The sequence below is a fragment of the Perca flavescens genome, chromosome 2 (genome assembly GCF_004354835.1).
Source record: "Perca flavescens isolate YP-PL-M2 chromosome 2, PFLA_1.0, whole genome shotgun sequence".
Lineage (NCBI taxonomy): Eukaryota > Metazoa > Chordata > Actinopteri > Perciformes > Percidae > Perca > Perca flavescens.
Window position 1 is genome coordinate 24,498,593 of NC_041332.1, and position 14,396 is coordinate 24,512,988.

The following is a 14,396-nucleotide window of genomic DNA, read 5'->3' on the forward strand; positions in this document are numbered from 1 at the left end:
CATCAGCACAAACAGAGCAACAACAGTGAGGTGAAATCAGAGATAGATTTATATTCAGTGCTGTTTCAGCTGTTGGACTCTTTTTTTAGCCACAACAGTGTCCTCGCTGCATTCCCCTGTGTGCAAAACACCGTAGGTAGTGTGTGATTTAGTCAAGACAACACTAACAACCTGGTTTGTTTTTGCCTATTTATCAATTGCATATAAACTGTCTCTGCTGGAAAACAGGTTAGTTATTTTCTCCACTTTCTTTTTCTTTAACATCGACCCTTACAGTTTAATTTGAAAGATCACCAATGTCTTATTTTTATTTAAGTTAGTTAGTTATGAATTAAAATGAGCATGCTTTATATGGTTGGCAACTGCAACATTATGTATTTTTCTTATTGTCAACAAATGATATGAAAAGACCAAAACCAACACCATCCTACCAAGTACATCCTGTGTAGCCAAAGCCTGATAGTTTATTCATTGTGTCGCAAACCTATCCAAAATCTATAACACATCGGTTATCCACACTGTTGCAGCTGGTGTCCATAATGACTTTGTACGCATGCACTCTAGTTTATTTGAGTCAATCCCACATACACCGCCCTGCTGCTGTAAATACTGATGCTCACCAAATGTGTAAATGTTTTAATCCGCTTCTGAAAAGAGTCCCCCCAAAAAAGCCCTATTTACTCACATTTCAGTAACATTTGCTAGCAACTACATTGCCCAACTGTTTTAGAATTTTTTTTGCCATTTTTTTAAAAGTGAAAATATATATTTTTGACCCATTTTTAATATTTACATTTTAAGTAGGAATGAACAGACTTGGGGCTCAGTGCCAGAGACAAGGTAGGAAAGTCGGAAAAAGTATCAAGACAGATGGACTAACACATTATCAGGTTTAGTCTTTTTGTAGGATTTGTTGACAATAACAACATAGACTATGACTAGCCTTATTATTTAATCTGTGGTGATACATTAAAATATATAATCACACAGAATGTTACATATGGACAGAACTGCATCCATTCATGTGTGGATTTGTGCCAAAGGTTTATCTTCTTATATTTGGCACAGTGGTGTTGAAAGAACAAAAACAATAGATTTTTAATAATCAACTACAACTTCACAATTTGCACAAAGAATGGCTTTGAATAACTTAATCAATATGGGAGGTCTGTGTTGCTTCTTCACTTAGCACTAACAAGACATTTTAGTTCACCAGTGTGCGCCCTTCCTATTGTGTAAACACTGCACCACGGGTTCCTGTCAATGACCCATGAAGTCACTTACACACAGAGTAAATCTCACCTTTACACAATGCTGTTTTCTCTCATAACAGCGATTACAGTTGAATAAATGTAAGTGAGAGAGCACAGAGCCTAACAAGAATGTGAATGAATGGGTACCAGCAAGTACCAGTGTTTTCATAGCACCAGGATCACATATTTCCCGATGTTAGCCTGCGTTCCCCTGGCATGCGACAGTGCAGGTTGTCCAAGTGTGGGGTTGTCCGGGCCGTGTCAGGTGTCCACTGGGGAGCTGTAGGCTGCAGAGCACACAAGTGTCAGCTGCCTCATTTACTGCCACTAATTTACTGGAAGTGGGTTGTATGGGGGGCACATGGGGTATGGTATGTTTGCTTAACATGTCTGTATGTGTGTGTGTGTGTGTGTGTGTGTGTGTGTGTGTGTGTGTGTGTGTGTGTGTGTGTGTGTGTGTGTGTGTGTGTGTGTGTGTGTGTGTGTGGTAGCCTGCAAGCATGTGTGCCTGTATGAACAACCACGGTAGGGTCCTTTTGTCATTACTGTAGCAGGAACCTACAAACCTACAAAGCTACAACGCCTTTTTGAAACAAAAACGATCTCAGTCCACACAAGCATTTAGGCTCTTAGGCTCTGTATCAGAAATGATCTCAGTCCATATTAACACGTCTGATAACATAACATTCAGTTTTCCCATTTCTTTCACTTAGGGTTGTTAAAACCATCTTTGTCTGACAGTACCAAATATATTGTATATCATGTTGTTCCAGCTCGGTGTTGAAGCTACATGATTTTACATTGAGTTCAAACACAAGAATCCATGTTGTCTACGGCTTTACCATCCCATTAAATGGAAATGTTCTACATGTCTTGCTCATCATTTTAGACACATTTCCCCCAAATTCAGCCAAACATATCTTTGCAAATTTTGGGAACCCCACTAGAAGTTTAAATAATGCGCTGAAGGTTTGAACAAAGTTTGGCTGCACAGCACGAGTTTGTTCCAACTCATTCACTGGTGGAGTTTTAAATCACAAAGTATCTGAAAGAATAAATAACAGGGAGTATAAAACTCAAATATTTGGTTTCATATTTTGGTACTTATGTTACAGACACATTTCGGTTGGAACCAAATAGAAAACACTGAGGTTCAATACACAGCCCTAGTAACAATATTTTTTTTTTTAGTAGTACTGGACCCTGCATTGTGTACAGCTGTGTGCACATGCTTCTCTGATTGAGTGAGTGAGTTAGTCAGAGATGTTAAGCAAACAATTGGCATGTGGCTATTGCACAATAATTCCGAGCAGTCCACCATGCCTCTCTCAACCCCACCGCCACCCTCTCATCCCCAGCCCCCCTCCTGCACTGCAGCTGCAGTGTGTGTGTGTGTCTGACCACCCATGGTCTGTGCTGGCCAAGGATTAGTGGGCTCAGGCTAACCCAAACTTTTTCTCCGCCACTTAACGCAAATGGCTAAATTGGTGCAGATGGCTTATGGTCAGGTAAGCTGGCGGCTCCGGCACTAGACGTATAAGATAACTGTGTGATAGAGGGAAGAGAGACATATTGTGTGTGTGTGTGTGTGTGTGTGTGTGTGTGTGTGTGTGTGTGTGTGTGTGTGGGTGTGTGTGTGTGTGTGTGCGCGCGCGGGTAAGTGCACGTCTGTCCAGGGCCTTTGGAGATGTTATCTGGAGCTCATTTCAGTTTTTTTGACTGGCATGAATGTGCTCTTTCTGCCCTGCACTTATAAAAGAATTTATTCTCCATGCTCTGTCGACCTCTCAGTGCACGTGTGCAGGCAAACGTGGGAAACAATTTCTTTTTAGCCTTCTCCTTGAGGAAAAGTCCAACACCCCCCCCACTCCCTACTTTCTCCCCTGGATCCCCTTTTCGCATTTTAATAGTTTCCATATGTCACACTTGAAGTGTGTCAACAGGAAGTGATGTGATGGCTTGGTGTAATGATGCATTGGAACATTTCCTACAGAAGATGTACATTAGCGTCCAGATGTTGGCTTTAACAGCTATTTTAAAAGAAAACAACTTTTGATGACGTTTGAAATATCTCAGTAACATGTACTGACATCTTGTATAATGCTAAGGGAAAATATATAGCATGAATGGGTGCACTTTCAGTCTTTAGCATGCTTTTCCCATACACACTGTGCACTAACACACATACTCAGACCGCCAGCATTTTTGGGAGAAAGCAGAGAGGGGGTTAACAACACAGACTGATTAGACTGTCCTCTGTAGAAGACTGTGGGGGCCCCATAGCAGTCCTGTGGCAGACACCCAGCTTATCGACTTTCCAGAAGGACCAGTGGGCGAGACCTTGCTGGGTCACAGTTTTGACTGTCTATTTTAGAGGGCACTGCATTTGGATGTTGCAGTGGAGCATTGACAGCTGGGTAACCCAACTGTAAACACACTTTGTGCACAGTTTCACATGCTACAATAAGAGTATAAAAAATAAAAAACCTTCATAGGAAGGCCACGTTCCTTCCTTAAACATAAAAGCTAAGCGCAAAGATCATTAATTGGGCGAGACACTCAGGTGTATATTGGCTGAGGTAAGGCTGAGGTATGTAACTTCAGACAACATCAATGGAAATACACATTCAAAACAAAAATGTGAAAACACGCTCAAGCCGCATGTTACAAAACCCTAAATCACAAGCATGAATAACCCAGTATATGCCCCTTTATGGTAAGGACAAATTTCAATGTTTCAATGATGGCCAGGTATGTCCCAGATGTCGGCACAACTTTCATTTTGGAACCATTTTTAAAACCATAACAAGACGTCTCAATGTTTGCTGGGTTTGGACATGGAGAGGACGTCTCATCACAACCATTTCACAACCAAATAAATTGTCCATAAAATGTTGTATTGAAACAAAAAACAAAGACATACATTTGCTTTTTCCATAGCAATAATATGATCAATATTTCCAGGTTTGTAAGAAGAGGGTCTGCTTGGACCATTATTGGATGTGGACACTTTACTATCTGTCCATCCACCTCATAACCAAGTTGCCGTTTATGACGCCACCGTCTGACCAATGTTTGCTAGGAATAAATTGCACCTGGTTTAACAATGAATTCCTTTGTACATGTTTCAGCGTCTATAAACGTGTGTGCTTCTGAGAGTGCATTCGGTTTGTTCAGGCCGTGATTTATGGTGGTTCATTATCAGCGGGCTGCAGGGGTGTTTCCAGATGCCTGCATTATCCAGTCATCCTTAAGATTTAATGTCAACAAGTACCATCATCCTGCAACTATTCCCTGCGCTTTTTACTGTCTCCTAATGGAATAGATGTGTGTTACGCTTAATTGACTCAGTGCGTGCCTTTAACACTACCAACGACTCGTTAGCAAAAAACACAGCAGAGTGATGTTTTCATGTTAGATGAAAAATTATGATTCATTTAAGTTTAAAGTACCAAAAAACATATGGAGCCAGTAAATCACATGTGATTTAGGAGTATGTTGTCATAGAGCACAGGGGTGTAAACAGATTTATGTGACGTTTGACTTCCACAAAAGATGCTAAAACAGAAAACGCATTCTGTCAAATAATTAAACTTAATATAGCTGAAATCCATTTGGAAAAAATGTTCAGTATAAATACTGAGTTAGGCTGATACATGTGGACAATTTCAATACATTTCATGATGGCATGATTTGGCTTTGTGGTTTGTTTTCGATTTAGTTTTCTAATGATACTCTGCCAACTACAAAAAAATGAGAAATACTGTATATTTATTTAGTATATCCTTCTCTCTACTGTTCTTGGAGTGCTTTATGCAACAGCTATAGCCTTGAATCCACAGGAAAAACAAGATTTCCTTGTGAGGGTTGAGGAGAAGTTCATTTTCTACATCCTGCTCCAAACACCACAAGCCTTTTCTTTTTTCTTGCCCACTTTTTTAAAACCACAGCAGGTCTGTGTTTGTCTCCTTGTTACAGCTGTGCTCAACAGAGGAGAGAGCTTGGGGACAATGACAGCAACACGGCTAGCGTGGCCATGACCAGAGCCACTGCTGGCAGCTGCTTGTCAGACTGAATGGCGGTTGGTTTCATAGCTCACTGACTCATTATGGCCTACTACAGTCTTTAAGCCAAATATGTGGGTGGAATGTAGGCAAATATAATTATGCCTGCTGCATATGTTGTGCATATGTTGTTGACCTAGGATGGGAATGAGTGTGAGTGAGAGAAAGAGAGAGAGAGAGAGAGAGAGAGAGAGAGAGAGAGAGAGAGAGAGAGAGAGAGAGAGAGAGAGAGAGAGAGAGAGAGTGGGAGCAAATGTAGAGATAAATAAAAGGCAGTGAAAGCAGCTAAATATTGAGTCTTTTATCTTTGTGAGACACTGAGAAGGTGTGGTTTGGATAAAGGATGTTTGGGGGACTTTGAGGCTGCCAAACCGGAACACGGAGGAAGGACAGAGCAGAGATCTGCTAGTGACCTTAGCACGCAAACCACATCACTTCTATTGTCCACCAAACTACAGTAAGATAAAGAGCTATGTACATACATAACCAACTGATAGGGAATAAAGTCTGTCCGTCATTCTGAAATAAAAATATCTCTCAATCAATCATTTCGACAAAAATCCCATGAATCCAGACATGAAAACTCCAGAGATATGAAATCTGGTACTTTCAGAATTCTCTGTCAAATAGCGGCAACACCACCTAAGGAGGGTTGACAGAAGTTGTGTTTGAAACGGTGCTGCCGTGGAGACGAAATACAGATCCAAACAAAGGGTCAAAGGTTGCCCTGTTATGAAATGTTTACTAAAGATGATAGGGAAGTCACCATACAGTGCATGCATGACATGTAAAACACCCCTGTGCTAAATTTAACAGACAGCCATGGTCTGTGCCTTGTTCAGTAACTGAGGTCTGTAGGGGATTCTGAATATGTCTTGCTGGTGAGAATGCTCCGCGCTGAGGGTGACTGATATGTTGTTTCCTTCTGTAACATTCAGAGGAAGGTGGTCAGGGGTCAGCAGCCTCCACCCTCCTCTGTGGCTTGGCACATCCTCTGCAGCCACTCTAAAAATAGAGTCACATAACAAATGGCTCTCAAACCAGGCACAACTTTATACTTATAAAGCCAAATCAGTGACAGCTAATACCATGAGACACAATTTTACGAATTCTTTAAAAAAATATCAGCTAGTACTACTCAAGATTGGAAATAAATGCGCCAAAGAATGAAATCTTTCGGTGAGAGAATATAATTAAAGTTGAAACTTTTATTCGATTAACCGATTAGTTAATTGGAAGAAAAACAATAATCATCATAATAATAGTAATTTGTTTCTCACCAAAATGCCAAACATCATTGGTTTCAGATTCTCAAGTGTGAATATCTTCTACTTTTCTTTGTTTTATGTGACTGTAAACTGACTGTTTGGGTTTAAGACTGTTAGTCGGACAAAACGGGACATCTGACGATCTCACCTTAAGCTTCAGCAATTTTCACTATTTTTTGACATTTCATAAACCAAATGATTAATCGATCGAGAAAATAATAAGCAGATTGAGCTATAATGAAAGTAATCGTTGCAGCCCTAAATATAATATACAGCCAAATCAATAGATACACAATCAGTCTATAAACCAAATAACAGCCACCTGTTGCAACACAACAATGCAAGTTAAATAACATGGCAAGACACCTGCAACACTAAGCAAGTAATAGAAACCTGCCAACAAAAACACTCAGGGGCAAAGAATAGCAGTTCCACCATGAGAAAAAAACACCTGCTGTGGCACAACATCCGCGAGATGTTAGCCCCTAATTCGATGCAAGAATAACAGCCACCTGCTGAAGGCTAACAATAGCCACCAGCTAAGCCAGCAAGAGCCAATAAACTATTCACTTGAACCCAATGCCTTATACACAACAGTGAGGGAATGATACATGCCAAGTGAATGTCCACTCATTACCAACGTACACAGTCACATACTACACATTTATCATTGTTACATAAAAAACAGAACAGCACAAGTATGTGCTCGGTACAATCACACCAGAGTGTTACACTGAGTGCCAGGAGGTGTCAGAGGGATAGTAAGAACATAAATACCAGTTACCTCTTGCATAATCCATCATAAGATGGAAGGAATGCAAAAGCACAATGATAAACACTTAACCCATATCAAAATACACACACACCAGCCATTCCTCTGCAATCATCAGCAAGACACGTGATAAGACAGTCACATTTCTTTCCCCCTGACTTTCTACACCGACGCTTTCTGAGGTTTTAATGCCTAGATACACATCTGGCAGTCATCCAAAGTTCATACAACTGTTGTTACATATGTACCTCTGTTTTTAAAATTGTTATTTACCGATAAACGTTGTGTTCCTCATGGTTCACTGGCACGTCCCAGAAGCGTGACTCCCCGACCAACATTGAAAGCAGTGACAGTGACTTCAGTCCCCCCAAGGCTAATACCAGTAATAGTTGTCTTAAATAAATGTCTTTGCTTTGGTCTAGAGGAAAGAATTACTGTGTTCTCACTGGAAAAGTGAAGAAATGAATTAACACCACAGAATTGACCCAGGATCAATTGATAGTGTAATAAAGTGACTCTACACATAATTTACCTTCTCAAAAAAGTGAATTTAGTCTTAAGTTACTCTTTTAGTAAAATACGAAAGAACAACTCTCAGTTGGTCTTACTTCCTGCCCTAATTTCAGATTTGAATCTCTCACTGACCTTTTGCATTGAGATATTTATCTTGGTACTTAATATACAGTATCAAGGTTGTGTTGTAATAGGTCCACATACTACTCCCTTTTTTATCTCTGCTCATAAATTACAAGAGTGTGTGTAGTAGCAATTTCTGTGTTGTTGTTACCTTTAAAACGGGTTGCGCTGACCATTGGCTTGCCAAAAAGATATATGTTGTTTGCCGTCCTGAGTAAACTTGTAAATACCTTCTTGTTAGGAATGATGTCAAGACACGTTCAAGGCAACACGTGGAAATACTTATTTTCATGGTTTTTGTTTATATACATTTGCCTGGATTTAGGCTTTTTTGAACAATAGGTTTGTTTGTTTTCAGTGTATGATTTGATTTTTGTGTATTGTGTTATGTGTATTTACTGTATACAGACAATTTCATAAAATCCAAAAGCCCTACAATAAATCCTATTATTCTAATGCTTGTCATTTTTAGCCTTTGTCATCACTGTTTGTCTGATATCAGACAGAATTGTCAATTAGTTAATCTCCATTTACATCTTCATTAGTCAACTCTGTGGAGTGGACGGATTTAAAGGTCTGGACCCAGGCAACAATGATGTGTCAGAGAGGTATTGATTAAACTTGATCAGAAGTTTTGAGACTGTAGTTTGTGGTACTGTATTTCTTGTATTGTGAGCAGTTCTGGTAATTCAGTCACCCCATGTATAATCTATAAAAGCTGTCAGTTGTACAGTGTAATAGTTAACATTAAAACAAGGATGAGACTTCCCATTATAACATTAGATTACACTCGCATAAAAGGGAAACAAAGGTTAGACATTTGCACTGGGAACATTTTACAGTAAAATTAGGACTGTACCTACTACCTTTCCTGTCAATAGAACTGAGTAGTCTTTTTATATAATAACAATGTATAGTAATTATTCTATTCTTGAATAATCTATTATATTATGTATGTTGTCATCTTGTAAAACACAACTGTTGTAATGTTAAATCAAAACCTCAACCCTGGTTCTTCCTCATACGTGCCTTGTGTTTACGTCATATAAAGGATTTGTATTGTCTAGCTAAAAAGATTAAGTGGGCGTCCCAACACTTTAAGTTTGAAAGGACTCAACAGTTACTTTAACTATTAACCACTGAGAATCTCCTTCATGAAGTCATCATCTCTTTGGCCTCAATCACCCCGCAGGCCTCCACTGTAAAAAGCCTCTTATTAGGCGCAGTGAAAGCACTGTTTACCCAAGCTTAGTGAGTTACCTTGGGTTACTGCAGGAATGGAGCTTGTGGAAACAGTTGGCCACAGACTTTATACATCACACATCATTGAGCATGTTGCTCTGTGTCCCTTAAAGTAACCATCACACGAGGGAATTTTGCTTTTTTTTGAGACAGCATAAGAGTCGTGACGTACAGCAAGACAAAGCAATGTCAACAAGGAATTGCGAGAGATAATTTAAGAATGTGAGACATCCTTTTCATCAAGGAATTCTGACATTTCCAAAGGTTACAACGTTTTGTTCTAACGAGATAAGAGAACTGTTTTGCAATAGAAACATCCTGTTCGGCATTTAGGGTTATCCTATTATGCATCACTACATCATGAGATAAAGTGTCTCAAAGCATTTTTTTTTTTTTTTTTTTTTACATTTCAATTCAAACTATTGTAAAAGCTTTCTTGAGTGCTCAGTCTGCTGTCTACCAGCCTTGTTCACTTTGCCCTCGTTGAAGGCAATAGCTGACGAAGTAATTAAGTGAGCAAGCAAGAGGTTTGAAGACACACGTCTCACTTGAAGCGTGTCCCCCTCTCACTACCCCCTGGCCTGGCTTTTTACCCCCAGACCTCCCTTTTGACCCCTTTGTTGGGGTGAAGGGGTCTAGATCTTTGGAACCAGCTAATTATAGAGTTTTACCGTCTGCTTGGCTGAGCCCTAAGTGCTGGGGGACATTCCTACAATTGGGGGATTCAATTGTGTGTGTGTGTGTGTGTGTGTGTGTGTGTGTGTGTGTGTGTGTGTGTGCCTTCTGTGTACTGGTTTTATTTTAACTTTTGTACCACTAAGAGAAAAAAAACGTTTTATTGGAGACATAAAAGTTGTTTAATAGTAGCTCTATGCTCAACTAAAAAAAACTATGCAAATGAGAGAAACCAGAAATCAAAACTCAAGTATTCGCAATTGATCTTTTGAGGTCTTACATCCAAATTGATTTGGAGGTCTAGTTTTATTAAAGTATATAATTCCCAATTCCTCTGGATCTCTCTGGGATAGTTTAAAAAAACTGTAAATATTGCACGAATAACATTCATCCTTTAAAAATGGAGACACACAAACCTGGCCATATCATTTTAGATAAAATGCAAAAGGTTCTATCTTACCCCACTCTTAGGTTTTGCTCCAAGGGCTGGTGTAGGTCCTGAGGTAGAGGCAGTAGGAACATGTAGATGTGGAGGGTTTTGTGATGCTTCTGGCACAGATCCTAAATCAAACTCCTGCACAGGTTAAAGAAGATGTAAAAGATGTAGGCATTACATTGTTGAGCAAAGAGCAGAGTGTTCCTCTAATATTTCAGTATTTCTTCAAAGATGATCAACAGCATAGGTTTTATAAATGCAAAGCACACTACACAGTTCATCAGCCAATGAAAGATACCCAGGGCCAGATGTACTAAAGCTTTTGCGCCCACTTCAGGGGTATTTGTTTGAGCAACGTGCGCATAAAAGCATGGCGAGGTATGTACAAACGGGCCGACTGAGGTAAAAGAGCAGACTGCCTGTCGCGGCAACTGAAAATGGCAAATTGCGCTTTTCCGTGTCACGCATATGTATCCACGGGAGGGTCAAGGGGAAAGTGGGAGTTTCCCCATAAAGAGATGGGAGAGGAAGCGTAAAGCGCGCCTTATTATGTATTCCGCGGTATGTACAAAAACGGCCCATGAAAGCGTGCCTCTATTTTGCGGTGAAAATTCTCCGCCTCTTAAAAGCAGGTGTAAACCAACCGCAAGCGGGTTTCCTTGCATACGCCTCCTGGTGAAATGGCAGCAGTAGTCCAAGCAGGACGAAGAGGAGATGAGCTGAAAGGATCACACTTTTTCAGTTGAGTGAACACAAATTCATTAAGCGTTACAGATTAAGTAGCCATGCAATAGTACAGTTAGTGGAAGAAATCAAAGATGACATTGAATCTCCGACTCAGCGTTCACATTCCATTCCAGCAGTTGTTAAACTCCTCGCTACATTACAAATATTGGCATCAGGATAATTTCAAACAGTCATAGCAGCAGCAGTGGAAATATAGCAGTCTGCACTCAGCCATATCATAGCCCCAGTACTTAACGCTTTGCTACAGCGCAATTTACGGTATAATGGGTGGAGAAAGGCGCCGATTACCCGATGAACTGCAGGTTTGGTAAATACGACGTAAGCTGAAGTAATCACAGGGTGCGCTTTCGGCGGGTTGGCCATGGCACTGATAACGCTACATTTGCAAATGTATACTACCGATCAAAAGTTTGGGGTCACTTAGAAATTTCCATTACAGACAGAATACCAGCTGATATAGACATTGCTATACCTCATAATGACCACAAGGGGACAGATAAGAATACTGTAGGCGAGGGAAGACATGAAAGAATAAATGAAAGCAATACATTTTTTTTATAAAGTGTTGTTTGAACTGCAGTAGAAACTGCAGCTAAATCCAGCAAGGTAACATGCAGGTGTGTACCATGAGTTGTCTTCGATGGAGGGTTGGCGTGCTGTCCATAGAGGAGGTGGCACTCAGGGCATTCTCAATTTCCTGGTCCAACTGGTCCAGCTTCATCAGCAGCAACACCATTGAGTCCAGACGAGCATGCTCACGCTGAATAAAAAGACAAATCAGATAAATAAAAAATTACCTTTGCACGGAGCTCATAAGTGTAGTAGTGCCTTGCATATCAGCTCTGCCCCCATCAGTGTGTGAGTGAGTAAATAAGAGGAAAATTGTAAAGTGTTTGTCTGTTAAGGTAGAAAAGCACAGACCAGACCTTCCTCCACAGCGCTGCGGAGGAAGGTCCACCTCCTCTATGGACAGCTGCCTCTGCAAAATAGCCTCGGGAAGGAACTTGTTTTGGTGGAACTTGTGTGTGTCCCAAAGTTGTTTGGGTCATGCAACAGAAAACTCAGACTGGACAGATAGTCTAGCTAGCTTTCTGGATTTACCCTGCAGAGATCTGAGGAGCAGTTAACCATAGTCCTCATAAATCCACCGAGTTTGGAATGCCAATACAAAGAAAGCGGAAGGTAACTGACATCCGGCCTAAAAAGAGGGACTTTCGGCGGAATTTCCGGCAGCACCTGAACAATCCCGGAAGTGCAACGTCGTCGATTTAGCAAAACCTGGCTACTGAACTGTTCAGTGGCTTACTCTAAACTGTCAAAAGGGAAATTAGCTGAAAATACTTAGAAACCAGCTTTCTAGCGTCTTACTTGATCTAAACAAAAGACATATAAATTTCATTCATTGATGTCTTAGTGTTTTCTGTTGAATGGTGCAGTTATCTAACCACTAATAAACCAGATAAATCAGTAATTAAGATCATATCTATTTCCAGTCGTTCCAGTTCGGGGTACATTTTGTTGAGAAACATTAGGGATAGCAGCTTTCTGGTAACCTGACTCCGCCAGATGGATTGCTTCGCATTTGCTCGGCATATCCATCTGGGAACTTTCCGTTGGAGAACTTTTGGGAAGGGGCGGAATACTGGTTATTTGATTTGATGAACCATCTGTCTATCACCTATGTTGGTGATAGACGGGCCAAATCAACCAATCAGATCCACGAAGCGTATGAAAATACAACCACAAGCCCGCCCCTGCTGCTGCAGGCAAAGCATAGCTCGTTAGCTCAGCATGCAAACATGTCGGTAAAGGATATTTGCCGTTTGTGTAACGAGAATTTAGGAATAAAAGTCACCATTTCAGGTTCCCGGACCATATTCCAAAAGAAGGATCCAAGAGAAAAAAAAGCATTAGCGAGCGGCTAACAGAATTAGGGCTACCGCTGGCTGATAATACTGGTTAGCTGATTGGATAAAGCATCGGTCTATCACCACCTAACCCACCTCAAAACCAACGCTGATTGGCCCGGTCGTTTGGCTAACGGCTCCAAATTTTCTCTGCCTCAAGATGCCAGACTGATCTGCGAGTGGAAAACTGGAGCTCGCGAGATCAGGACGGTCTCACGAGGCTAGCTTTCTGGAGGGTGACTACCTTTTCTTTCTATAATCTCTATCATTTAGTCAGTAATACAGAGGAAAACACTAGCTGGCATAGACATACATTTTATAGCTTCATCAGCTTGTTGCCTGCCTGCTGATCAGTATGGCAAGACAGTAATGCAAACTGAACCAAGTGGCCGGTGTATTATCAATATACAGTAGTTTGATTCAATATAGATCAATATAGAGGATGCAGAGAAATTGGCTTGGAAGGCATCAGAATTGGCTAATCTCAACCCACACTATAGTTGTTGGCTTTACTTTCCTTTAAGGCCTCCCAAGTGACCTAGATCCGTAATATATCATCATCTTAAAATAACAACAAAATATATTTTTATAACATCTCGAAAGTAATGTAAAATCGACTCTTCGCCCTTCATGCCAAAAGAATTGAGGAGCTCTATGCTCTTTATTTCCCTGTTCCTTTTCCCTTCCTTTTCAACTGCTGCGGAACTCTTCTCCTGACACTTTAACCCTGTGCTCTATCCTTCTCTGTTCTGCACTTAAAATAGTCTTGGTTGTTTCCTCTGCTTTTATCTCTTTGGTATCATCTCTGGTCCATTTTTAATCATATGACTTCATAACACGTTTCCCTTAGTCCTCTAATCTGCAGTGTTCATTTATCCATTCTAACGCTGTGATAACAAGTCTGACACTGACCTCAGGTGGTGTGTCTCCAGTAAGACAAGCTAAATTACATGCAATCCAGCACACCTCCACACTCCACCTACCACTCTGTCCTTGTTTGCTATCCCTCAATCTTGTTTTGTTTGATGCAATATAAACCCTTGTCTGAAGTTCAAAAACTTGTAAAATCCCTTTCTGGAGTTCTTAACAGAGTATATGCTTCAATTTCCTTCTGCCTGTCTTTTATCCTGGCTCCGGGTGTGGCTCTCTGTCTGAGCTTCTCCCTTTAGAGAGAAGAACCCCAAGAAGTTACATCACACGGCTGGCTCATTATTCCCAAACAAACCTTGTTACAATCTCCCCTAACAGACCTGTAAAATACTTTATGAGGGTGAGCTCATTGGTCATACAGCCACTGTGATTGTATGTTGGTGCAAAGTAGGGTTGCACAATATTGACAAAATGTGATATTGCGATATCGATTATGAATATTGCGATATCGATATTCATTTTGATA

The 14,396-nt window shown here is 40.6% G+C and overlaps 1 protein-coding gene across 7 annotated transcripts in view; it reads right to left on the bottom strand.

Moving 5' to 3' along the window:
* The window catches only part of dlc1 (DLC1 Rho GTPase activating protein), a 94,508-nt gene that overhangs the window by 63,334 nt on the left and 16,778 nt on the right, over positions 1–14,396 (bottom strand). For all 7 annotated transcript variants that reach the window (XM_028592451.1, XM_028592461.1, XM_028592469.1 and 4 more), the window contains 2 exons: positions 11,719–11,853; positions 10,371–10,484 (listed from right to left, as the gene is read on the bottom strand). In XM_028592451.1, the coding sequence (XP_028448252.1) occupies positions 10,371–10,484; positions 11,719–11,853 (249 nt within the window). The remainder of the gene's footprint in view (positions 1–10,370; positions 10,485–11,718; positions 11,854–14,396) is intronic.